This window comes from Gobius niger (genome assembly GCF_951799975.1).
Source record: "Gobius niger genome assembly, chromosome: 7".
In the NCBI taxonomy this organism is placed as follows: domain Eukaryota; kingdom Metazoa; phylum Chordata; class Actinopteri; order Gobiiformes; family Gobiidae; genus Gobius; species Gobius niger.
The window spans coordinates 14,925,755-14,953,484 of NC_136858.1; the positions used below are offsets into that span (position 1 = coordinate 14,925,755).

Sequence of the window (27,730 nt, forward strand, 5' to 3'; positions counted from 1 at the left end):
TGAAGAGCCATTCTTGGTTTACCTTTGAGATTTCATTTTGGGTGTTTTTGTCCTCAAAAACGGCTAGGGCTTAACAGGTTAAGGGAGAGAATGACTAAAAAATTTAATTTAGAGAGAAAACAAAACACTACAAATGTTGAAACTGTAACAAATACGCTGCACAAAAAGGTGTAATAATTTCTAACTAAAGGAGTCTCGTTGCATGCTAGGTCAAACTGACTGAAAGGCAAATTCACTATCTCAGACGAACCTGTGAGACGTTGGTGTCCTCTTTGCAAATTTGTGACCATTCGTTTCCTTCATTGAAATTCAGTCAGATAAACATTTTGGATGACGCGTAATGTTCCCATGTCGACCAAGAAATGAGATTTCGACAAAAGAGTAAATAAAAGACTTCTCTCTGCTGGGTGGCAGCTTGGCCTGGACCTGGTTTCCACATGTGAAACGGATCAAAGCGCTCTTACTCACACCCTTTTAAGAGAGATGGATGTATGAATGTGGGGAAATCAAATCCGCTTCAAAAGGCAACACCAGTGGGAGCCTCCGAGATGAGACGGCATCCAGAGAATGGGGGCGCAGTGTGAAATCGCTCTTGTTGGGTTGCTGTAAAAGCAGAGAACATACAGTAGCTGTCTGCTAGTCTCCTGTCTCTGAGTTTAAGACGCCTAACGCTGGTCTTTTGGGATAGCAACTCCCCGGCAGGTCAACCTAATTCAATTTTCTGTTTTGTTCAAAGAAGGAATTTGGGCTGTGTGTTTTTCACTGGGATTTCCAGGGAATGAGACTACAATAAACTGGTTTGGGGTGGATTGGACAGCTGTGGCAAAGACAGTGATGAAAGAGATTTGTGAGTCATTTAATGGGTCTTCAGGACTGAATCAGAAGAAGGGCTGGGCAATAGGTCATATTTAATCGAATCGTGATTTAATCAATCATTTAGTCAATCATAATTGCTTTTATAATTGACAAGCCAATCGAGTGGCAGTATCGGCTCATTGTTTGGAGCGGACTTTGAACTATGGAGGACGGAAATTGAAAAGTTTTTTTGTTAAAAGGCACTGCAGTGATTGGATTGTTCAAGCTGAGGTTTATGTACATAACACATTCAATTACAATCTAAATTGATCAATGGGGTGGGAAAATCTTTACTATATATCTTTTTTACCTACTGACAGTGAGTGTCAGCCAATTACAGGCCGACTTCTTTGTCACTAAAGCGATTGTATAAATACACTTACTCCCCCCTTTTTCTTACTGCTGATTCAGCTACATGCAACAACCTTTCTATGCCTTTGCCCCATCTCTTTATTGCTGGCATCGCAGTTTAGAGTCTAAACAGCAATGTCTCATTTTCAATTAACTATTCATCATATAACTTTCAAGGTTCATTTAGTCAGACACGAGGATTACACGAGATGTTGAACTATTTTACCTTTACATGTATCAGCCGGTTTATACTAGAAACACAAGTAGACACAGTGAACATCATGTAAATAAACGCTTTCTTTGCATTGGACTAGATTTGAGAATTATAAGGTAATTGTGCCTTTTGATGGTCTGGCAGGTCTGGCAGGTCTGGCTGCTTGTTGTACAATCTTGCAGCCCCAGGCAAGATTACTCTCTCAGAGGCCCCTTGTTTGAAAATGATAATTTACTAGATTAACAATTTTTTTTTTTTTTTTCAAAGAGTGAATTTTTTTCACCATCAACAAAATTATGAATGAAGAACGTCATCTTTTCTGCTGGGGCCCGCATCTGCACTAGGGATGCACTGATCCGATATTGGAAAAAATACAATATCGGGTAGGCTATCGGTTACAAATGTCCGATACTGAACCGATACCTGTTTTGGCTCTCAACACCTTAAAACACACCTAAATCTAAGTGAATATGGGCATGCTGTATGTCATTGTAAAGCTGGAGAATTAAATCGCTGGTTTAGTTTTAACCTCCACAAATGTATAATTGATAATTGATTTGTAAAATCATGACAGTAAAATATGACTTTATTCATCTTAAAATGGAGAAAAGAGTCAATTAAATTTTTCACTCAGAGAAAGTCACTTTTAAGAAGGTCTCTTGGTATTGGTAAATATCGGCAGATACTCAATACCCAGTATCGGTATCGGTAGCAAAAAAGCTGGATCAGTGAATCTCTAATCACCACAGCTCACTTGTGCCCGGAAACGCCATCATGATATTCTGTTCAGATTCAGGTTTAGTTTCACATTTTGTCGTCTGTGCCACCGAACCTCTCGATCGAACCATGTGAGATTACTCTGCATTCTGTGACTCGGATGGAAATGAAATTTGCAAAAACACAGCAGCAGCAGTCACAGCGATTTGTCAGACATGCTTTGATATGATGGCACTGATACTCCGGAGTCCCCTCTTGGCCCTCACCGTATGCCCCGACACCTGACTTCACAGCTTATCACCTGCTGGCTCTCTCTCCGTGATGGTGCTGTAATATCGAATTGGCTTTGACAGATTTGCTCTGTTCCGGATCTCAGTTGTAATGACGCGGTATTTCCTTCGAATCATATGGCCTGATGAGTGGCTATAATAGACAGTGACGTTGCTGACTCACACACCGAGTCTGAACCGCCTGGGGAGGATTTTACTTAGAATTGTACATTAAAATGGCTGTATGTACTATTTAAGGCTTGTATGCAGCAGTCGACACAGTATTGAGATGAGCTAAGACTTCACATTTGTGCCTGTGAGTTGGCAAATTTATCAATCACCATATTGAATTTGGTTTCCAATAGACACAGTAACTTACTCGACTTTGCAGGTTCAAAATTGAGATTTTAATCATTTGAGCGAGATTGTTCAATTGAGTTGACAAGATAATCCTCACTCTGAAATGAACAAGAAATTAACTGGCTGCTGATAAAGAAGTCAAAAGATAAAAGAGGAGCTTTTCAATGAGGGACATTTTCCATTGGAATTAACAGGAATTTATGGGATTTAACTGGAATAAACCAGGAATTAACACAACTCAATGTTCTTCACAAACACATGAAAACTGTAGAATAAACATTTTATTTCATAGTTATGCATTGAAATATCCATCACGGCAGAGATGAAAAGTTTCAAAAAGATACTTTTTGTGGCTGAGACAAAGAAGAGTTTTTGGAAAGGGGATTTTATGGACTCATCCTGCGTCTTACATATATTCATCATTGTAGTACAACTGTGCAGTATCACAGTGTTATATTGTTGAGGTCTGTTATGTTTAATGCAGCTACACAGGCCCACTGCTCGTACATTATTGGTCACCGTTCGTCATGATCTGAGTGAACAGTCTAACCAATCACAGTGTTATAAAACAAAATCATTATATTATTACTGTGCCATTTGCTCATTGGAAAGAGGTTCAAGCAGAATGTTGCTTTAGGAAAGTTGTGTTTTGCTTTGACATAATGATATGGTCCTCACACTTGTATGGGTCTGGGGTGTGACATCACTCAAATGCATGTTTTACGGCTTAAAAACATAATTATTGGGCAGCTAATAGTTCACCGAATGTTAATTCAACAGAAAATGCCAAAATATGTTGTTAATTCCAAAGCCAAAGTTCCCATTGGACTCCCATTGGGAATTTTCTGCCCCTTTGAATCCACAAGCTACACTTTGGATTTTTCCATCTCCAACCCTAGACATAATTGCAACAACAAATCCTAAGCAGGCAATAAATATTTGTAGCAGCCCCCAGACGGCCATTGTTTATTTATCTGTAATTACACGTTTGCTACTGTTGGACTAATTGACATGAATGCTATTTTTCAGTAAGATAGGAGTTGCGAGCCAATAATCATACTTGTGTTTGAAATAAAGGAAACAACATGAAAAACTGCAACAGAAACATTCTGACACCATTTCCCACTTTTATTAGCGTTTTTACTGATCTTTTCTCCGATGTTAGTGGGCTCATATGTTATGCATAAATAGCCTTCAGGACCGTGTAGATACATGATTTTGTCCTGGTTTCAACTCCGGGTCCAAAGTAGCCGCATTCCGCCTTCCCCAGCCCTCCGCAGCGACTGAAAGAACAAATTGGGTAGAAAATTGAAAGTGAATGAATCAATGGGTTTTATGGTTTTGTGGAAAATGGAGGTGGCACAGACCGTCAGACAAATACTAAAATATGCACCAGATGCGGAAGTTCTTCGAGGTTGTCTGTGTATGTGTGTGCGCCAGTGTATTTGCATAGTGTATCGGTCAATGTGATGTACTGTGCTCGGGGCGGTCGGCACAGTTTTGCCTGGAATTGCTTGAAGAGTTCAAAATGTCATAGCAATCTTTCTGTTTTTATAGTTTTCACTTTTTTGTTGTTGTTGTAATTGCCTGTAAAATATAGCTTTCAAGATTTCACTGAACAGTTTGGAGGGACTTCACCTTGGTCAAGCATCTAATACCTTTTTTTCTCTTTGTGTTAGTTAATATGGCGACGGTTGGCGTTCATTCTGTCACATCATGACACGCAATCATACAATGGTGGCTCGCGAGACATGAATGAAACCTGCTCTTTTGTGTTTGTGTCCAGGTGGGCAGGCATTAAGGCTTGACAGAAGATGCGGCGGGGGAGGTGGCTCATCTCGTGGCTGGGGACCGGAATGGCACTCCTCTGTTTGCTCTCGCACAGCTGGGGCCAGGAAACGGACGGTAAGATCAGCAAAGGCCAACAACAGCATAGACCTGTGGCCCCCAAACATTTGCATTCCCCACTCTCAACACCTACTGGAATTCAATTAGCTGCAGTTTCAGATTGCAATACCTGTTCACCTGAAACCTGGTGATGGATTAAATTTCAATGAATTAACCTCAAAAGGTAAACACAAATTGAGCAACTAAATAGAACTGTTTTCAGCCTGGATTTGAACATTTTAGACATGACATGGAAGTTTTTAGCTCTTTAAAACCGAAACGCAGCCTCTCAGTGTTTGGGCGAATGTGGGTTATCGATAAACTACTACACTGCCTGTGTAGTACTCATGATGTAGTTCAATTTTGGCACCCACTTCCTTTCTTTTACGAGTATGGATTCCACGTAAGCCAGACTTGAAACCCTTTATCATTTCAATATTGCCAAACATGCAAGATTTCACCTCTTTTTCAAGGGAGACCTGGCCAAGAGGAGTTACAATTTCAAAGTAAAATCACATACATATTATTAAAAACTTTGAATTTAAAGAGGTTGTTTCAAGTGCTCTCAATCTGGACTTAAAAGCGTTCAATGGGATAAGTTCAGTTATTTTCCAGCCTTTTTGCAACATGTTCCATGTAAGAGCAGAGTGAATAAAAGCCCCTTTTCCCAGTTCCGTATGGCAAATGGAACAGCGAGCAACAAATGATCATTTGAACGGCAACAGTAAGAGCCAATACTCCTCGGTGTGATTAAGTTACAGATGCAGCAGGGCAGCAGACCAGGCATGGCCTTGCAAATTGAAGTGTACCAATGACCCTGCCTCCTGGAGGACAAAGAAGCCCTTCCCAGTCGAGAATACAGTTCACAATGACGGGTCAAGGCCCTACAGTTAGTAATGAACCTCAGAGAAGCATGATATACAGTGTCAATCTATGGAGACATTGAGCAGAGGCATATGTAACTCCGCACAGGAATGGGCTAGAGACTTACTTTGTTTTTTACATAGTCAGGAATTTATGCTCTACACACGTGTCTCAGGGATTTACTGATAGTTATAAAAAAAAAGTTAAAAGACTTTTGGCCGTGAGGGTTATTTGGTGGGACAGTTCAGGGTGAAAGGAGTTACAGAGCGGACTGGGACATTCAGCAAATGAGTCTGGACTCAAACCCACCACTCTGTATATGGCAGCTGCCCCATCCACCGGACTACCGACTGAGCCAGTTAATATTTAAGGTATTGCACATTTTAGTGTTGAGTGTATTTTCAAGACTGTTGTCATTTACATACTAAAAAAGCATACCTCAGAATGCTTTCATTTAATGCACAAACAAAACTAACCAAGAATCTTAAACACGGGTTCGAAAGGTCAAAAGCGGTTTTGCTTACTAAAACTTTTCTCCGTTTGTTTACCTTAGTTGATATACAAAAACTTTCCACATATTAGCATACTTGTGTTCAAAGTGCAAATTTTTTAGAAAGGTTCAGCAAATTTAGATTCCCTCTTCCAAATATTTACTGCCAGTTAAAATGTGCCTTTGTTGCAGTTCAAATTATCTGTATTGTGTTGTGGGGGACTCTCCAGTATGATTGACAGGTCTTTAAAGGCAGATGAAGGTGAACGACATAAAGAAACGACTGTGTTTGAACTTGTGTGTGGTACAATACGTTTGTCTCATTTGCTGGGGGAATATTTGAAGGTTAAGTAGTGTCTTTGAGTGATGTCTTAATCCGGGACCCGGCGGGGAGTGTGCATAGATAAGTAGCATGCGTGGAGTGTCTATGCTGTGGACTGAGTGACAGGCTGTCAGCATCATCACAGCGAGTCTAATGGAGGGGGATGTAACGGTTTGTGCTTGAGCAGATCGCGAAGCTTCGGAGAGAGCGCTGACGACTGATGTGGAAGGCAGATAACTGGGGTCAGGGGATCATATTGGACATACTTAATGATACTTATCATTATTGATTGGATGTTTATTCTGTTAAATGCAAAACTGATCTTTTACCCACGTTATAGCATTCCTTTTTATGTCCAAAATTGCAGATATTTTCAGCGACGAAATGGAAAAAAAGGATAAATCCACATTCAAATGTTTTCAAATGATTTTCACAGAGATTTTGGAAATCTTGTTTATCTTAACAAATTGACTGCCAATGATGTCTATAGACGTCAATTGAAATCCAAATGTTGACTGCCAATGACGTCTATTGACGTCAATTAGATTTTTCAATAGGAACAGCTGCAGCAAAGCCTTGAGCATGTCTGGTGTTACACTCTTAGTTGTGCTGCCTAATGCTGCCACTTAGTGACTCAATAAAACAACTACAAGTTATTTTATTGAGTCACTAGATGGCAGCATTGCTTTTTCGTTTTCTCAGCCTTTTGGTCAGAAAACAGCATTTTGGGGGATTTCACCTATTTTCCACAGACGATTACTAAAGAATGGAAACGAACAAACAAACTTATTTTTTTCTTAAATGAAAGAAGAGAGTCTAACCTTTCTTTTGGTGGGTTTCGTGCTGACATAGACCTAGACCTAAATGTTCTGTGGGTCTTGAAAAAACAGTAAAAATCCTGAAAAACCTCTGTCAGTGGGGAACTCTCTGATTTGAAAATGACTGGCAATCAATGAGTTAAGGTGACTCGATTCTTCAAGTGACCTGGCGCAATTACAACAGAATTAAAATGTGCATATCTCTGTATTGATAAAACAGTTTAGGCTAAAGAGTAGATTTCTGTGGTTGTAAAACTGTCTTGAGTCATTCCCAGATAATCTCGGCTTGAGCTCTCTGCCAACCACCATCTCCTCGTCTCCGAACCTGCGCAGAGCAGACACTTACGGCCGAGGGCACTGCCAGCTGAACTGCTGTCTTTCAGGCGGAATTGAAAAACTGGAGCCAAAATCATTTGTGAAAGCTGTATTGATTTTACTATCGGACACTCGGTATAAAATAGTAAATACAGCTGATGGTGTTTTAGCTGCAATCGGCAGTAGAAGTTGCACCCTGTCTGAGAGGGTACGTGCGTGTGCTCTTTTCATCCTAAACAGTCAGATCGGACTGAATGTCAAAGTAAATGATAACAGTTGCTTTGCTGGAATGCCATCTGTATAAGCTTTGTAGGCTTTCGCTTCAGTGGTGATAAAATCATGTTCCTGTTCATGTTAAACAATTTCAGAGGAAATCTGCTACTGGATACATGAGTGACCTCATATTTACTTGTTTGTTTGTTTATTTGTATTTTTAAGAGACCAGATGCAAGTTGGTCATTTTTATGCTCACTACTGCCACCTCAGGTCTTACGCGTAACTGTAGTTTCTACCCGAAGGACCTGAAGTAACACCTTTTTGAGTGACAGTGCAGGATTTTAGAGGCAGTTGTGGTGAACAGGTCTGGGCTCATTCTGCACATTACATAATTTTAACATTTTTAACCTCTGTATAGTCCCTTTAAGGTGAGCTACAGCAGGTGAAAACATAGATTTTTCATGCAGTGGTCAATGTTGAGATTTTTAAGCTAGTTTTCTACCTTAACCTTAACCTTATCTTATTTTTGATGTCAGAGTAAAAGAACAAACTCTCCTTCACAATGTTTGTGATGTTTTGTCCGCTGAGATTTTCCGGAAATAACCACAACCTCAATTATTGACAAGTTTGGTATCCATGTGTAGGAGGTAGAGTGACTGAAAGGACACTGTAATCCAAATATGGTCATTTCCTTTCTGATAGCCAGCCGTGGTCATAGCCACAGCTAAAGACAGGAGAAAAATACTGGCACATGAGCAACTAGGGCTCGTTTTCTCAAAGCGGTTCTGTCTTTACACTTTTCTGACTAATGTTAATATATAAAATAAAAATTCATATATTGATATTTAAACAAAATAAAACCATACATTATCCATTATTCTTATGCATAACACGCCTTCATTTTTTAAAATGTACCCAAAGTGTCAAATTGACATCTCTAAATGTATTTTTTTCACCCAATGGCCTGCAGCGCCTCGCCTTAATTGTTTAATGATGTTTTCACTGAATTGTCCTCATCTCAAACATTAAGGAGAAGCGTTTTGCCCAGGGACAGACACACAAGAGCGTGCACTTGTTTGAATTTTGAATTGCAGGATTAGCTTTCCAGTTGTTGGTAAAAAAAAAATCATTATTGGTATTTTATTGTTGGTAGACTGTATTGGCCCGGGGGGAAACGGTGGCATATCGGCAACCTATCAGAAACACTGGGTGACCCACCTCCAGTTCTTGAGCCAGGTAAAAAAAAAAGAAAGAAAAAAGAATAAGAGCTACCTTGCTTTGAATTATCCTGTGTTGCACGTTGTTGCATTTTCACCGCCATTGTACCTTTCCCCCCCATACTGCCCCTTTAGTGAGTTTTAGCAAAAAGAAAAAGCCTTTGTAAAAAAACAAAAAAACCTTTTGTTCTTGCCCTTCTAGTTATTGCGCTCAATCAGAAGGGGCTGGGTGTCTCCTGCTAGCTCTGCTTCTGCTTTGTACCTGTCTTCAGCCTCTCCTCCGATCCCTTTGGCTGTATTAATGTTACATGATTAATTCCCCCCTTCCCTGAGTCATCTTTTCATGTTCCCCATCTTCCTCCTCCTCCTCCTCCCTCTATCAGCCCGACTCAGACACGACATTACTCTCGGCTCCACCGCGAAAGGACTTCACCGGCGAAGCCTGCAAGTTTATGAACCGTTCCCCACCCCCCGATATGACCTAGGAACAGTTGCGCAAGCCGCCCGATATAGAGACGGGGAGTTCAGTTACACAAACAAGACGAGCGCTTTAAACGTATTGAATTATGTATTGTTCGAATGATTACAATTTATGCATTAAGTGCTTGTGCCGTGAGCAAAGACTTCGGCGTATGATTAAGGAAGCAATGCAATATTAATGCCTGTTCTTCATTGCCACTGTGCACAAAGGGTTAGGGTTTATTTTGATTTGCAGATCTCAGTGCATAATAATTGCGCATTTATTGATATATACGTATTATTATTGTTCGAAGTTTTGACTACATGAGAGAATATATTGTAAGATGAACAGGATCAAAAGGTTGCCTTGCCAGCCTTACCAACTCGAGAGCGTCTGATCTCATCTGATCTCGGGGAAATAAGCGCGGTCAGGCCCGGTTAGCGCCAGGATAGAAGACCTTGTGGAAATCCCAGACATTCTAAAGCTACAGGCGCGACAGAGGCTCAGTGTTAGAGAGTTTGTTCTTGGAACCAAAAGACCCTAACCTTTTGGAATCCAGGTCCATTTGCTGCGTAATGCCGCTTTTGTCACGCATCTTCTTTTGTGAGTGAATGATTGGAGAGGCGCACGAGCCGTTGGCAGCCACGCCTCTGGCGGTTTACAGCTGACCTGCACATTCAGTCTCGCCGGCTAGTGTGGGAAGTGACAGAATAATGCAGTGTAACAGGGTTTCCGTGGCACATTACAAAGCATTACAGGTCATTACTAGCCTGGCTAACACCAGACTAAAATCACAAGTGATATTTAGTCTGGGGACCACCAATTCATTTTCTCGTAGGAGAGGTGTGGTTTACGATCGTCCATACTCGTTTATTGGGCGATACAAAAAAAAATAAAAAAAGTCTCATGCGTCTGCACGTAGCCATGGCCAATCGTATCATCGTATGAGATGACGTATGACGTACCCGCTGTAAACTTTTGAGCTAAATTATTTAGAACAAGGTCTAAAGCTTGATCAAAAAATACCATCGTGTCTGCTGCTGTCATGTTGGATCCGTAAATAAACTTTTTTTTATTATCCGTAAATAAACTACAAGCTTCCATATATCGAATAGCGCGTCATCGTCTTGCCGACCCTCCTCGCTCTGTGATTGGTTCCCAAATCCACCGGAGATTTCGGCCATGGTCCCCAGGCTGTTGTGCAGTTCGAAATAATTCGAGCGCACACAGCAGCATGGTGTTAGCCAGGTTAGGTCATTACATTTATTTGGCCAAAATCAAGGCCTTGAATGTCATTAAAAAATATTACATTAGATTCAAACTGGCACTGGATCTAAATTTATTGGAAAATTACAACATTGCTCAACTGTTTTACTGTGTAAGTCCATCGGAAATACCCAAAATAATGATCTGGTTGCAGCTTTGGTTGAAATGAAGCACTTTTTTTTTTGCTTTGACGTTGCTTGTTTTGTCCGATTCTCTTTCCTCTGTTTAATGAAATGTTTTCAAATCCTATAATAATAATAATAATAATAATAATAATAATGTATTAGTCTTATATAGCACTTTTCCAGACGCTCAAAGTCGCTTTACAATTTCGTGCATTATTCATTCACTCCATACTCGGTGGTGGTAAGCTACTACTGTAACTGCCCTGGGGTAGACTGACAAAACTCACACACTACATTCACCCAAGCTTCCTGGTGTTCCCAAACGGTCTCCCATCCAAGTACCAGCCAGGCCCTTCCCTGCTTAGCTTCCGAGATCTGATGGGAACGGACAGAGCAAATGAAATATGCACTGATTTTTTTTCTGCGTTTGTGGCTTTAATCTACAGTTATTTGGCCATTAAAAAACATTACATTTGACTTGCTTCTGCCTGTATAAAAAAGTATGGTAACACTTTATTTTAGCACTCACTTATTAACAGCTAATTAAGTGCTAATTAGTGTACTAATTGATGGTTAATTAGCTCTTAGTTAGTGTTTATAAAGCACTTATTAGTCCTTATTTTGCATGACCTTATTCAACGTCTAACTAGCTTCTAACTAACACTTTCCCATTTATTAAATCTTAATTACTATTTATTAGAAGGTTATTGGACATTAATGAATGTGTTAATACGCTTCTGGTTATACAGGCCTTATTGGGTGTTAATACTACACAAACAGTTGTTACCTGTTTATTACCTCTCGATAAACAGGGACAAATCCTAAGCAAGAAAACAAATCATACGCCGTCTAATTTATAACCAATTAGCTGTTAATTAATTATTTATAGCTAAGAATATGTTCCCCATTCTGAAGTGATGTTTTGATAATAACTAATTAACTATTAGTTCAACACCAATTAAACCCAAATAGGTCTCTATTCTGAAGTAGACTTCTCTTCATACCTAATAAATGCAAATAATTAAAAACAAACACATTTTTACCAATTAATTACATAAAACACAATCAGAACAAACTATTTTCAGAATTTATTTGTATAAACAACAGTATTGTAATTTAAAATGAATGCAATTACTTTGCCTATCCACATGAAACAAAAACTGTAAGAAAAGTTCAACGTCTTCTCGGTCAGCACATATGCATAAATGCTGTCTAGTTGTCCAAAAAAGCTGACAATCTTCAAATGTATGCTTGATGTAATGCAACCACTACAGTAAAACCACAAGCACAGTCAAAACAATGTGCTTGTGAACGAACTTTTGAACAAACTTTTCAAATAGATCACTTGTTTTAATACTTAACTATCAGTGGCAAAAGCTTGCCTTTTGATTTCAAGCTTTCAATAACTGCCTTTTTCTCTGATGTGACATTGCTAGCACACCTATTCGCAAATGAGATGAGGGTTTCAGTGGAAGAATCAAATGTTAGGGTCTTGAAGGTGTCAGGATCCACCATGCTGAGCTCTGCGATGGGAGCCGTGAGTTTAATAGTGCCGCGGTCCACATTGTTTGCCCTGAAGGCTTCCGTCATTGTCCTGACCCGCTGGAACGTTTTCAGGACTTGCTTGTACCTTCGGACAGCTTCATCAGGCCTTTTGACTTAGAAAAAAAAAAACACAATAATTTACTTGGTAAATTATGTACATAACACTTTAAATATTGTTGTATTAGGAATAACTGCAAAACTACAAACTTGACTTAAAACTTAAACAAATAATTTGAATTTATAAGAAGCCATTTTCCATGACAGTATTACTGAATTTACCCTGATGTGTTCGACAGTTCTGTTTAATAATATTAAATAAATGCAAGACCCAACCCATTACAATCTGTTTCTTAAAATATAACATTTACATTTATCTGTAGGTAGTATCACTCCTGTATTACCAACTAAATACATTTGAAATAAAATTGGCATAGGGTACTCGACATATTATGTTTTCAAAATATTTGAACATTTGTGTAATATATTGTTCAAATAAACATCACAATTCATTCTGTACCTCTCATGTGAGTTCGCCCCAGCACTGCTACATCATCTGAATCATCAGACTGTTTGATTTTTTTCTTCTTCGTGATTGCACCATCGCTGTCAGTTTCGCTTATGTTTGGTGAAGAGGAGACATCGGTGTCCGACAGGTAATTCTTTTCTTTTTTTATTGTAGCTTTGCGTTGAGCTGTAGTCAGGAGAAAGATTAATATCATGCAAATTACCATAAACATTGTATGCATTAGATGCTGCCTGCTTCTTACGTTTGGTCTTGTTTTCTCCCATTAATTGTTGCCGAAGAAAATCCCGCTCTTCCTCGAGATCTTTAATCATTTTCCCTTGCCACTCAATTTTGGCCTCCAGAAAAGAAATTTTGGAAACTGAATAAAAATACAAAACAAAAAACAATAAATATATATATACACTTAACTGAATGTTACTTGTGTTTGTTTCAATATGCATGAATGTTGAACTGCAACATAGAGAACCAATATTGAGACACAGAATGACTTTGGTCACAAATGTAACTACCTCTACCTGTCGAGGTATTATATGCCAAAGTACTGTAACTTTTTTACTACTTGCTGTCATTTGTGGTAACATGTATTATTACAACCACAGGATATACTGCACAAAAGATGTGTGTATATGATATTGGTGTTCATCAAAACAGTACATGGGTTTGCTCATTGTAAGTCTGTTTTAAGCCATGAGCATATGCCATGGCTTTACCAGCCATATCAAATGTCTGGTGCTATCATTGTTACAAGTAGATATCACTGTGTATTACACACATTAGCATAAACTAATTAGTTCAGTTCAACCATTAAATGTATCAACTATAGTATAGGTAAGACCTGATTCCACACTTCCAGTTTGGCTGCTGCAGCTTGGCAAGCTTTCTCGATCTGTAGGATAAATGGTAAAACAATAATGAAAAGTCACAACTAAAATATTTACACACTACAAAAAGAAATTATAATACAAATATTACCTTCTGGCACATATTGGGTCAAGTTCAGGGGTGACACTGGTGGCTCCATGGGGGCGCTCTGCTGCTTCTTTTTAGCTTTAGGCTGTAAACAGTAAAAATGGTTACAGAGGACTTCGTGTAATTGTAGATTATGCTGATATTTTTCCTTCAAATCAATTGTGTTCAGCAACAACTTTAATTTCATACTAGAAATTTGTCTGAAATTTCCATTGTCCCAGCTTACAAGTTTTGTTTTTGTTTCAAAGTACCACGATTTAATTTAGCAAGCTAAGCTAATTTGCAGTCCAGAACCACTGTCAGGTTATTTATAAATTACATGTAGATTTGGGCTTAGTACAACAAAAAATACCACATATACGGTGTCAAGATAATTAGTACCAAAGATTAACTTACCATTTTTCGACTTTTGTAATTCTTCGCACAACTCTTTGCTTTACACTTGCTCAGCTACGTTTGGCCGAATGAAGCTAGCTAGGTTTGTGCGGGTGATAATCGCGCTTAAGAAGGCGGGTACCTATGCGTTAAGCTGATTGGCTGTATGATAAATCAATAAATATAAAGACACAATTTTAATTGTTTCTTTATAATGGGAAACAAAGGGTATAAAGTTTACTGAAAAAATATATTAACTAAATTGTACTCAAACAGTGTCTTATATTTTCTACTTACTGTAAGATGGGCATCGATTGGCTGATTTACATGTCAATCAGCACCGGCAGCTGGTGCGGAGAGAGAAAGAGCAGGCCGCATCGAAAGAAAAAAACAAAAAAAAACAACAGCAGCAGCTAAACGAGCACAGTGGAGTCGAGGCAGCGCGTAACTTTCACACAAGATGCCCAATATTAACTTTTTGAGAAAAATAACTTTTAAGAATCGCCCAGAAGAAAATTTGAAATTTACCAGGTGGTTAATGAAGCTTGGGCTACTTGGAAGGTCAATGAAATGTCCATCGTGCTTTCATGCTATGAAGTTTAAACCACCTTATGGAAAAAAAGAGGCTGCATGGTGAGTATTGGTCTAAAGTATGGTACAGTCAGTTGATATGGGTGAATAGTAAAATGCACATTCTCATGCTAGTCCAGATAAAAAGAAGCTACTGCTTGTGAAAACGAAATGTTAGCATTAGCTTTAGTGCTAACATGCTGTCGCCCAAATGCTATCACTGGTAATGTGTCATGGCACAAAGTAAAAAAAAAAAAAAAAACAGTACACCAGGCGATCTTTTGTGTTATAAAAGACACCTTTAGAGGTAGAAAAAGGATACGATTATGTTTGGTTGCAGTGCACAATGGGGAATGTGGTGCACAGTGGTTTAGCCTGATGGAATAGTTTATCATTTTGGTAAAAGAAAAGTGTATTGTATTTTTCTTTTTTTGTATTTTTCTAAGTAGTAAGTACTTAACTGGTTTTCATTTTTTAGGTTGTGCAGAGACATTTGTCACAGAGGCAAGTCCATCTCCAGGTCCATCAGATGTGGCTCCATATTTCACGGATCACATGTCCAACTTTCAACTTGGATGCATTTCATTTACAGGTAAATTTTGAGAATACAGACATATGTTCACGTTTTTTGGTCCCTGTTAAAAGTCGTGCCGCAGCGTTCTGGACTAATGGCAAACGGGAGAGTGCTTTACGGCCAATGCCTGAGTAAAGTGCGTTGCAGTAGTCCAGACGGCTTCAAATGAAAGCACAACTAAAGTGACGCCTCTCCTCCGAAGAGGGAAAAAAAAAAAAAGAGCCGTTCACCTCCGCGAACCCATTCATATCGTTCACTGTAAAGACTCGTTCAAAAGAGCCGGATCATTTGCGACCGACACATCACTCACTATAAAAGACAAAGATGATAAAAACCCGATTTTAAAACGCCATTGATCTGTTTATCAATTTTAAATCCCTGTCTATGGTGACGTCAAGGCTGGTGTAATCCAGGTGCCTAATATTGGCCAGCTGAAAGGACTTCCAGCCAAAACAACGTCCACAATTGTTATCAAGGGCAACATTTGTCAAAAAGCAACCTTTGTCACGGTTCAGTCTGGGACATAGACTGAGACCTGATGTAGAGATTATTCTGGTTATTCTATCATTCAGCTCAACCCTAGTTAAGACCAACTGTTTGCTATCTAAAGACTCCCAATAAACTCCAAACAATGTTAAAGGCGGGGGGACGAGGAAACAATATTGGCCATTTAATGTCCCTTGTATCATGAAGTGATCAAATTATTATTATTATTATTATTATTGTTAATTGAGTTCACATGATGGAGCATTGGTGTGCCTAGCCCAACACGAGGCATGTAAAAAGTTCAATATATTTATGTATGTTTTTTTTAAATTATTATTATTTAAACACTTACATATATTTTACAGATTTGCACAAGGCCTTCGCCTTCGACAAGTGGACATGCTGCAGGAAGGGATTACTGGCAGCTCTGCAACTCTGACCAAACTTGCACATGTACTGCGCAAAGTTTGTAAATCTGCCATGCAAAGGATGAGAAGAAGAGGAAAACAGATTGTAGGAAGGAGAAGAGAAATTGTGCTCATTGATGAAAGCAAATTTGGGCATAAAAGAAAGGTTTGTAAACCCAATTACAGGCTACTGAAATAAGCAAATCAAAAAATCATCAAGTCAATCAAATTTCACTGCTTGTATACATTTCAGTGACCCCTAGAAATGCATTTGTAATAAAGCTCTCAATTGTACTAGAGGTTGTATCTCAGACAAATGGGATGGTGGGATGCAATACTGCATAATATACCTGTGTATTGATGAGTGACCTGTTGAACAGATATTTTTTACATTTTATTTGATTAAATCTTGTCAATCACTTCCTTATTTTTCTTCTGTGGATTGCAGTACAACAGAGGTCGGGCAAGTTGCCGAAATTCCTGGGTATTTGGAATACTTGGAATCAAAGAAGAAAGAAGAAGACCAATTCTGAAGATTGTCTCCCGCCGCTCAACTGACCATCTTCTACCTCAAATAAAGAGACACGTTCGTCGTGGAAGCTCTATAATTTCTGATGGATGGAGGGCTTACCACACTCTCCGTGATGAAGGATTCACTCACACCACTGTCAACCATAAAGAGAACTTTGTTGATCCACGAACAGGCGCACATACACAGAATTTGGAAAGACTTTGGGGGGTCTGCAAATCCACAATCTGGAGACTTAGAGGTAATCGCACTGAAACCATGCTGAAAGACCATTTAGATGTGATTGAGTGGACATATTGGCGTGGGAACCTTCACAAAAGTGGTCCACTTGGGATGCTTATGCATGATATTAGAAAGGCATTTCCAGTCTAACTAGATCAATATGAAAACTATTTGGCATGTTTTGTAAATGAGCCCATTTTACATTCTTAAACATTGTTTCTCATTTTCAAGAAACAATTGTATTTGTGTTTGTCTGTCGGTTACTATAATCCTTACTGATTTACTGTAGTGGTTGCATTACATCAAGCATACATTTGAAGATTGTCAGCTTTTTTGGACAACTAGACAGCATTTATGCATATATGCTGACCGAGAAGACGTTTCTTACAGTTTTTGTTTCATGTGGATAGGCAAAGTAATTGCATTCATTTTAAATTACAATACTGTTGTGTATACAAATAAATTCTGAAAATAGTTTGTTCTGATTGTGTTTTATGTAATTAATTGGTAAAAATGTGTTTGTTTTTAATTATTTGCATTTATTAGGTATGAAGAGAAGTCTACTTCAGAATAGAGACCTATTTGGGTTTAATTGGTGTTGAACTAATAGTTAATTAGTTATTATCAAAACATCACTTCAGAATGGGGAACATATTCTTAGCTATAAATAATTAATTAACAGCTAATTGGTTATAAATTAGACGGCGTATGATTTGTTTTCTTGCTTAGGATTTGTCCCTGTTTATCGAGAGGTAATAAACAGGTAACAACTGTTTGTGTAGTATTAACACCTAATAAGGCCTGTATAACCAGAAGCGTATTAACACATTCATTAATGTCCAATAACCTTCTAATAAATAGTAATTAAGATTTAATAAATGGGAAAGTGTTAGTTAGAAGCTAGTTAGATGTTGAATAAGGTCATGCAAAATAAGGACTAATAAGTGCTTTATAAACACTAACTAAGAGCTAATTAACCATCAATTAGTACACTAATTAGCACTTAATTAGCTGTTAATAAGTGAGTGCTAAAATAAAGTGTTACCAAAAGTATTTTATAGATCCTGTTGCTGGCCTGCAGTCAAGGTATATTATGTTTTATTTTAAAACAAGAAGCACATCTATATAATCTTAGGTTATATGTATACTTTTCAACTTAGGTGTGATTATAGCCATACCAGGAAGCTCAATGTACCTGCATTTGGCTATGAAGGCTCGTGTACATTTCAATCCCTTAGCGTAAACTACTCGGCATTGACACGGCTATAACTAATTCCCAGTGATTAACTCATCATTGATTAACAACCCCACATGTTTGGGTGCGTGTGTGTGCATGTGTGTACATGGGTGCGTGTGTGCGTGCATGTGCGTACGTGCGTGTGTCCGCCCCTCCTGCTGTCTCAGCACTGATTTACTTCATCACAGATAATATCACCACACATTAACCGACACATCCATTATGCCACAGTCTAACGGGGGAGTCCCGCTTTAATAGCCTATTACTTTAATGTTAGCTTCAACTTGCTAACAACATAGCTGTTATGATGCACTCGTGATGATTCATTTTAATTGCCTACTTCAATCTTACCTTGCAATAAAAGGTGTTGTTCTGCTTCTGGTTGATGTAATCAGCAATGACTCATTGCTTTTTTATTCTGCATGTAATTTTAATGATCACATTTACATAATAATTAAATCCTAATGTGGGGTGACGCTGGAGCTGGCGATAAACGTTCGCCCCTTGACCAGAACATCATAGGATCAGATTTTGCTCGAGGCCCTTACTGTCATTTATTGTTGTTGTTATTGTTGTTTTATTGGAACTGCATTTGTCATTACTTTGGCGTCGACTGCCTTCCCTTTGGAGATAATATTCCACAGCACTTGTGGTATTCCTTCTCTGGGTTTCCCTCACCACCACCACCACCAAACAACCCCTACATCAGGGGTGTCCAAACTTTTTTCATTGAAGGCCGCATATTAAAGTGTACGATGTGGAGGGCCACAGATCAGTGGCCAAGGCAGATAAAATTTCAACTGAGTGAGTTGTAACCCATGCCCCACGCCTTTATTTAGGCTTGGAGCCTCGAAACCAGCTCTTTCCCACAATAAAATGTTAGTTTTTGAGGTTATAGTTATGCAGAATTATGCAACTTGTTGTCAAAAGTACCATCTATGGCCATTAGCGCTAATTCAACAAGAAGCCTGAGGGCCACAAACAATTGGTCTGAGGGCCGCATTTGGCCCCCGGGCCGCACATTGGACAACCCTGCCCAACATAAACCTGTCCACCTACTTTTAAACCTCTAGTAGTGTGAAATCCATGTTGTTCCAAGCAGCACATTGTGTTTATTAGTGGCGGGAAAAAAGATTGACCGCTGCTTGGCGATTGTGAACCCTGAAGTAAATGCTAAAAACATTTAGCCTGGTGGAGGATAAATATTGTAAACATTACCGGGACACCCCGCTTCGTGATCGCTGTGAATCATGCTTATAAACTTAAGTGTGGCAGGTTTGGAATTATCGTAATGCGCTCGGAAAGTTGTTGAAAATAAGTTTCAAATAGGATTCTAAAGCCCTATTTCTCTTTTTGAAAATGAGAAAAACTAGGGCCTTTAATGCTAATCATGACAGTAAAGGAACATCTAAAAATAGAATAATAATGACAAAATGTTGCATATTATGTCACAGTGCATCATTTTTGCGCCCTATAATTCCACCAATGTACTCTATATTCCTCCTTGTTCACCTCTATTGAATCTATTAGTTATAGAAATGAATAAAAGCAGCGCTCCGATGCACAGCTGCACATAGAGTCCCAATCCGTTCATCTGTAATCCACTGACCGGGGCGCGCGGTTATTATGTGCATGTATTGTGATGCGTGGATTAGGCTCGACTTTGCGCCACAACTCGCACATGTAACTTGTGCCTGACCTTCTCCCGGCTCTCATTCTGCAACTATTTACTTCTATTCAGCTGCGCATTCACGTCGTCCCACAATGCTTTGCCTATGTTTGCAGAAAAAGGGGCCAGATGTGCGTATGGGTGGAGGAGGTTGGGGGGTGGGGGGGTTGGCGGGATTGACTGAGAAGGTTAATCTGCTGCTGTTCTGTAATCAGGCTATGGGAAGAGATATGAAGCGGGAAAGCGGTCATCTTTGTAATTAGGGGTTTGTTCTGATTTCAGGTTGCAGCAAAAATGGCTTTATTGGGATGCTCAGTCCCGATCCTGCTTTTTTTGCCATCATTTGTTGCTTTCGTTTACATGTTTTTAGACGAGTCACGGCTGGTCCATTAACTGTTTTTTTCCCTTAGCATCTTAGTTTAAATGTCAGACTAAAACAATAGACCAAACTCACCCATTTCAATGTGTATTTTATCACATACTTTAAAGATTTCCACACACGTTTGGTATCCACGTGTGGTAATTTTCTTCCCAGGAGACAGCCGTGACCATAGCTATACAGCAAAAAATGTCTCCATGTCTCCTGATGACATCGCCAAGAGGGAGCATATACAGGTTCAAAAGCACTGGGCCTAAAATCGAACCCTGGGGCTCACCACATGTAATTTTATAGACCTTAGAGGAGCAGGGATCCACACTTACCATGTCTTCCCTGTTTGTGGAGTAGGATGTAAACCAGGGGTGTCCAAAGTGCGGCCCGCGGGCCAAATGTGGCCCTCAGACCAATTTTTGGTGGCCCTCGGGCTGCTTGCTGAATAGGTTCACATCATCAGAGATGGTCCTTTTTATTTAATATGTAATAATTCTACACATTGTGAGACAGAGCTGGCATTAAGGTTTTAAGCATAAATAAAGGCATGAGGCACAATTTAAACCTCTGCTACTCGAAGGTTTCGTGGAACTAACCACCGACCCATGGCCCTTTACCCCGTGTACACTCCAATATGTGGCCCCCTTGATGGACACCCTTGATGTAAACCATTTGTGGACAGCACCAGAGAGGCTGAAAAAAGAAAAAGAAAACAGGTACTACGGGGCCTTTAATGATAGTCATACATAGGGCTAAAGGTTTTTATGCTTTGTTATGTTGGTTTTGTAACAGTTCTTAATGGTATTTTGTTGCCACCCTGCACCTGAGTGATCCCCACCCCACCCCCCCGGTATCTATATATATGTTGCATTTTTAATAACATAGTGATAATGTTCACGCGCAACCTTCATGAGGCCATAACTTCTCCTCTTGCAGCTTTACAACTGAGCCGCGCAGCATAGCATTAGCTTTTGCTTCGAATTCATATCCCATGTATCCACCGTGCATCCCCTGTGGCGGACTGTTGGGACAAAAGAACACAGGTACAGAAAGGCGATGAACCGAGCTGCTAAAGGGGGTAGGGAAATTACAGAAGGGAAGGGCTTTTAATCTGCCAGCGTGCGGCTGTAATCAGGCTGTGGGCGCGCCAGGGGGGTGAGGAGAGGAGGGGGGTGAGTGGGGACCGCATGGATCTGCCTTCCAACCCCATCTCTGTTCACGTCCGCAGCCAAGTGTTCTCTGGAAATGTGATTGCAACCTGTGGCCCTCCCGTCCGCGTAGTTAACCCCACAGAGGGAGAGCGATGTAGGGGCCAGAAGCGCCGCTCGAGCTGCTGCTGATACTGCTTCTGGGGGGTCTCTCACTCTCTTTGCTCTCCCCCTCTGTTTCTCTCCCCCTCATGCTCTTTCTCTAGCTCTCCACAAGTTCCTTTCCCCCTTGTATCTCTGTTTCTTTCCGTTGCTCACATCTCTCGCTCTGTTCATTTTCCTTTCATCTGACTATCTCCTTATTTCTGTCTTCCTCGTTCTTTCTCAATTCTCTCTCCGCTCTCTGACTGTTTTTCTCTTGCCAACAAGCACTTGCCGACGGCCACTGGACCGCTCATATGAGAAGAGCTGCTTACTGACACATAGGGCTGTCATGGTAATTACAGCGGTCGACTTATGGTTTAATAAATAACATAGAAAACTATACATGTTTGGGCTCAATTTTTATCGTCTGTGCATTTATTGTCCACCTATTTGTTCTTGTAAAATTTATAGCTTGTGGGGTACTTTAGGACATGATTATGCCTCAGTATATTGAACTTCAAATTTGCTATCGTGACAGGTCTACTTCCCACCCTGAGGAGATTCTTCCCTGGCCGTAGTGTGGCTCGTTTGCCCAGAAAAAGCAATGAATGTGTCCATGTCTCTCCTTTCAGGGGAAGGAGCTGCTCGTAAAGCCCTGTGCACTCTCCATGCCTTTGCCTTGAGTTGAAGCCGCCGCGCTGATAAACCGTCAACCCCGTTCCTCACTTTTACCCCCCTGCTTCCCGTGCAACAAAAGTACGATGGGATTTTTTGACATGTGTGTACAGCACAACGATCGTAGGACAATAGCAGTGTACAAAAAAAACACTTTTGTGCACTGCTCTCTTCTTCCCTGTCTTACTTTCTCGCTCTACCCCTCCCGTTCTCCCTCTCCATCTCCTAAACCCTCCTGTTATCAGCCACTCGTGATTTACACCGAACCCCAGGACTCCACTCCACCTCAATCTCTCTGACATCATCTCTCCTTACCGTTTTCTCCCTTCTCCCCATTTGCATCGCATCGTAACTGACCAAGCGCCAACCCCCAAGTCCTAATCAACCTCGAAAATAAGTGCAATTACACTGAAGAGGCCCTGGAAGCGCGTCACGGGGGCCAAATGATTTGTAAGGCGAGAAGGAGAAATGTGGGGAAAGAGGGAAAGACAGCAGCTTTGATTGCATTTCTGGGCCCCGCCAAACACTGCGGGACACGGCAAACTGCGCTGTCTATCCGGGCATCCGTCAGCCGCTTTTCTTCACAAGACAGGCAGTAGGCTCACTGGACGAGATTATGGTGGAGATGTATTGATAAGAACAAGATGCCAGATAGCTCGACCGTGCCAGAGCCTCCCCGACAACATTGGCGCTCTTGGAAAATTTGAGCTGCTGAAATGGATTTTTCTTGTTTTCAGGTTAGGGTTTTGTTGCTCAAAAAGAATCAGCAAACTGTCAGTGGAAAAGCAACAAAAGCATGTGTAATTTAGTAATTTCAGCTCGCCTCTTCAGATGCCTTTACATTGCTTAAAATCTGTGGAGGAGTAACCATATTGTTGGCATGAATCATCACGATAAGCACGCATCTTGGGAAGTTGGGTGCCCTCAGCTGTGCCCCAGACTACTTTTCAAAATAAACAAAGTTCCTCACCCATAGTTCCCAAGTCCTCGGTCCGTGTGGACTCCAAAAATCTCCTTGAGCTGCAAAAGATAGCTAGGTCTTGAGGTCAGAAAGTCTCCAAAACGGCAATATTAGCACACAGTAGATTGCCTCGAAGTCAGACAAACTTAGCCACGGTCTGTTTGCATTTTGTTCCAGAACTCACAAAAGGGACAATTCCAGCAGCTCCAAATGAAAGGCGATCACAAAAAAAGAACGCGTCATGAAAGAAGGTGGTAAAGCTCCAAATAGCCTCCAGAAATAAAGAAATAGCTGTTAAAGACCTTGCTAATCAAATCTCCTCGAGCTTAATGAAATCAATGGCGGCGATTGACTGGAACTGCCTTTTAAGTGGTGTAATTCCAAGGTGCCTTTTTGTAAACTTCTTGAAATGTTGCGTGACAGCTATAACGGGTTTTAATTCAATTGTTTTCTTACATACTGTGTAGGGGTATGTCAGGTTCACTGTGCAATGGGGTATTCTTTTCTTGACTTGAACAGCCAAATCAAAATTAGGACTTTGATTGCTTCAGTGGGCGTCTTGACAAACCTCTGAAGCTATGGGCGATGCAGCAGGAAGATAGAATGATCGTGTTAGAAGAAGTGTTGATTGTAATGTTACGGTAGAAGTTATAATAGACAGTGAGTACAGGATTCGTTTTTCATAGCACACAGAAGATGAGGAACAAATAACAGAGCTCATATACGCATTACCCCATCTCTCATGATCATCTGTCAGTTATGGTCATGGTTTTCTGGATTTTGACGTGCAGTAACTCCTCATTTTTAAAGTCTAGGAACCATTACTAGACCCATTCTTCTGCTCTCTCAAACATGCATTTATCGCGGCACCATTGATTTCTTAGCATGACGCTCCTAAAGAAACCAGATTCTGAGGGTGCAGTCTTCACTCACAACTAATACTGTGTTATCACCATGTGCTACTCACATTAGTTGATGCGTGCAGGCAGAGAACACATTAAACTTGAGGCCACATGTCTTTATTAAGCATCTGTTTTTCCCTCTTTTAACTGTCTACCTGATGATCGTAACAAATGTGTTTTGACACCATACTGTATATCTGCATTTTCAACGCAGCATTTGTGAAAGAAAAACATACTGTATTTCTGATTAATAAGAGGCTGAATGACGTTTCCAGCGTCAACTACCTTCGACTTTCATGGTTTGAAAGTCGGGTAATTCAGGCTGTGCAGTTTTAACCAAATACAACGTCACCATAGACAAGGCATGTTTATTTCTACTGCGGATTTCGTACACAAGGCGACTCAATGCGTCTCATAGCCTACACAAAAAGTGAAGGTTGACCCAAAAACAACAACAAGCCTTTCTATAACTTTACACAGAGCCCATGATCACCTGCGTAAACCAGTGCTCCACACAGCTTGAGCTCATTCCCCTCTCCCCATGTGCCTGAGTGCCTGGCCCTTGTTCAGTGTTTGGCCCTGCTGTTTGCCTGGGAGAGCCATTACCTGGCAGAGTGCACCGCGGACATCTGGCCTTTGTCTGCCTCCGTCCACTGCTGCCAATGTTTGCTGGCTCTGACCCTCGCTGCCCCCCCGGCCTTAGCCTTACAGCCATCCCACGCACAATAAAACGGCATTAATTCAACAGGGAATTATCAATGGCGTCCCCGTTCGCTCCGCTCATCCACATCCCAGGTGGCCTGCCATTCCACGGATTTATCATAACCGTCACCTTTTCCACCCCGGAATTTCTAAGTACATGTCGGTCAGGGCCGAGGTCGACGGGATCGTCAGCATCAAGGGGAAGCGCTCGTGACCCGGACAGAAGGGAGGGAAATGTATCTTAGATGGATGTCCCTGACCGGGCAGAAAGAGTGCTGGTGCTGTGTAACTCTAGCTTATAAACTGGCTTGTTGGGCTTTTGTGTTGATGGACTGTGGCAGCTTCGACTTGTGAAGTTTGTGCACTCACATTAACCACCATTTTCCTTTTGCAGTGTGCGCCATGTGACCTTTACTGACCCATTGTTAGGATAACATTTATAAAAGCTTCTTTAAAGGCCTGAAAAGGTCACGTACATTGAAGATGGCATTACTGCACAAGGTTTGCTGATTGAAAAAAAAATAGCTTGCATTGAGTTAACAGTTGATTTTTCTAAAGGACACTATATCCAACCGTCCAATGTTTGTGTCTCTTTTATTCGTATTCCACCATCTTGACTGCGTTATCGCTTGACATTTTACTCGACATGGCTTGAAATGTCAAATAATTAGTGTTGTTGCTTTTTTTGTGAGTTGAATCTCGGGGGGGGCATCCTTGGCCCCTCTGCACTTATCATTGTGGTACATCCGTTCCGCGCCGATGCAAGACACTAGTTTGCTCAACCACCCCGCATAATGTGTCCTTTCGAGAGATTTTCACCGCGGGATGAGCATTTTTGATTTATTGGCTGCTAAAAAGGTCTTTTGCGGATGAAGCCGCGGGAAGGCGCGGGCTATTGAATGAAGTGGCAGGTAAGAATGGCTTTTGAAACGAAATGTCACCGAGCAGGATTCGCCCCGGCGTTGCCTTGTCGCTGGGGTAATGCAGCAGTCGATGAGCTGTCTGACAAAAGTAGGATTGGTTATGTGGGCGGCCCGTGTTCTTCAAAAAAAATACAAATTGAGAAAACCCTATTTGAAGGGAGGAAATTACTTTGATGAAAGAGTGGCAAAGATTTTTTTTGGACTACTTCTTGTGAAATACGGAATATGTCGCAGCTGTTATAGACTTCCAAGAGAAAGAATAGGAAAAGTGCACTGGGAAATACAACCACTATGACTCTATGAGTGGAGCTATGAAGTATGCTGCTCTAAAAGGATGGACTTCAACACTGTAGTGTGATGATTGGACATTTTGGAATGAAGGGATTGATATTTTCTATGGGATAAAAGTTCTTAAACTCCTTCAAGTTTGCAAAGTTTCTGTTTTTTATGGATAGTTGCTGCTCTCTGGTTCTCAAGGCCTCAATGAGAAACTTTAACAAACTTTAGTCACATTATAGTATTAAATGTTCTCTTCGAAAAAACAGTTGGGCACTATGTTTTAACTTTCATCTCAGTTGTCCGCTCAAAACTTTACTTTTGTTTTTAAAGCGGGAACCACATACACTTTATAAAAATACGCATTTCCATTTTTTTCCTCATTGTATGACATGAAACCAGAATTAACTTTTTAAGTAGAATTTTAAAGAATATTTCTATTTGCTAAATTCCAGAAGAATGAGAGTTAGATTTTTTTAGAAATGTTTTTGTTACTTACTACTAGTTTTACGAAGTCAAAAGTTTACGTACACTAAGATTACTTACCTTTAAACAATTTGGGGAAAGCAAAGATGACAATGTTATGACCTTGGAAGCACAAGTCTAGGTCATCCGTTGGTGCAATTTCAAGACACTTGAAGGTTCAGGTACATTGGTTAAAACAATGTTGGAAATGACCAGTCATCATACAGATCAGAAGGAAGGCGGGTTCGATGTCCCAGATATGAACGTGCTGTGTCTGAAATGTGAATCTCAACCACACAAATGCAAAAGACCTGGTGAAGATGCTGGATGGACCAACATGGGCTGAGAGGGTACTGTGCCAGGAAGAAGCCCTTACTCCAAAAGAAACATCAACAAGCCAGTTTGGAGTTTGCAAATAAAAAATCTTGTAAACCTGAGATCACCATCCCAACTGGGAAATACGGGGGTGGCATCATCATGCTGTGGGGTTGTTTTGCTGTGGGACAGACTGATGCACTTCACAAAATGGATGACATCATGAAGAAAGAACACAAAGTGGAAATATTGGAGCAACATCTCAAGACATCAGCCAGGAACAATGGACAATTCCTAAAGCATATGACCAATACTGGTTACAAAGTGGCTTAAGGATAACTAAGTCAATGTTTTGAAGTGGTCCTGAAGCTTGTGGAAGGAAATCCAAAACGTTTGACCCGAGTTATACAGCTTAAAGGCAATGCTATCAAACATTAATGAAATGAATTTAAACTTTCATGTCAGATAGTGAGAAAAAAATGCAAATGTGTCTTTTCAAAAAGTGTATGTAAACATGTATGTATGTAAACATGTGGTTCCCGCTGTACGTAGTTCAGGTCAGTTAGCTGCACATGTCAGACACAAGAATCAAAATGACCTTACTCTGAAACCTTCGGTGCCAAAATACAATCATTAATACAGTAATGTAAAAAATAGGGGGCAGTAGAGAGTGAGGCAAATTGCAGCCGTGTTTCAAAGATGCGTTTTGTCAAAATTTCTGATATCCTCCGTTGCCGGCCCGCAAATCTGTTCCTCCCTAACAAAAATACAAATCCACTCTGTTTTCAGCTCTGACCGAACAAGCTCCACAGCTCAGATCGCACCATTCATCGCAACAAAATCCGGATTTTCTAAGTAAACACCCTCTGCACAGACTTTATTTGAATGAAAATATCACTATTTTACATAGCATAACCTTGATAACCTTTTTATGGCTTTCCTTGCACTCATTCTCGTTACTTTTCTCAAGACCATGTGAAAGTGAAAGAGAAGG

At 40.4% G+C, this 27,730-nt stretch overlaps 1 protein-coding gene and 1 long non-coding RNA gene across 4 annotated transcripts in view; both read left to right on the forward strand.

Annotated features, from left to right (window-relative positions):
• The window catches only part of LOC306965443 (protocadherin-15-like), a 494,180-nt gene that overhangs the window by 141,407 nt on the left and 325,043 nt on the right, over positions 1-27,730 (forward strand). For all 3 annotated transcript variants that reach the window (XM_079559864.1, XM_079559865.1, XM_079559863.1), the window contains one exon: positions 4,553-4,671. In XM_079559864.1, the coding sequence (XP_079415990.1) occupies positions 4,581-4,671 (91 nt within the window). In that variant the 5' untranslated portion in view covers positions 4,553-4,580. The remainder of the gene's footprint in view (positions 1-4,552; positions 4,672-27,730) is intronic.
• On the forward strand, positions 15,208-17,098 carry LOC306965524. The gene is made up of 3 exons (XR_013793032.1): positions 15,208-15,323; positions 16,157-16,364; positions 16,647-17,098. It is a non-coding gene; the product is annotated as an uncharacterized lncRNA (long non-coding RNA).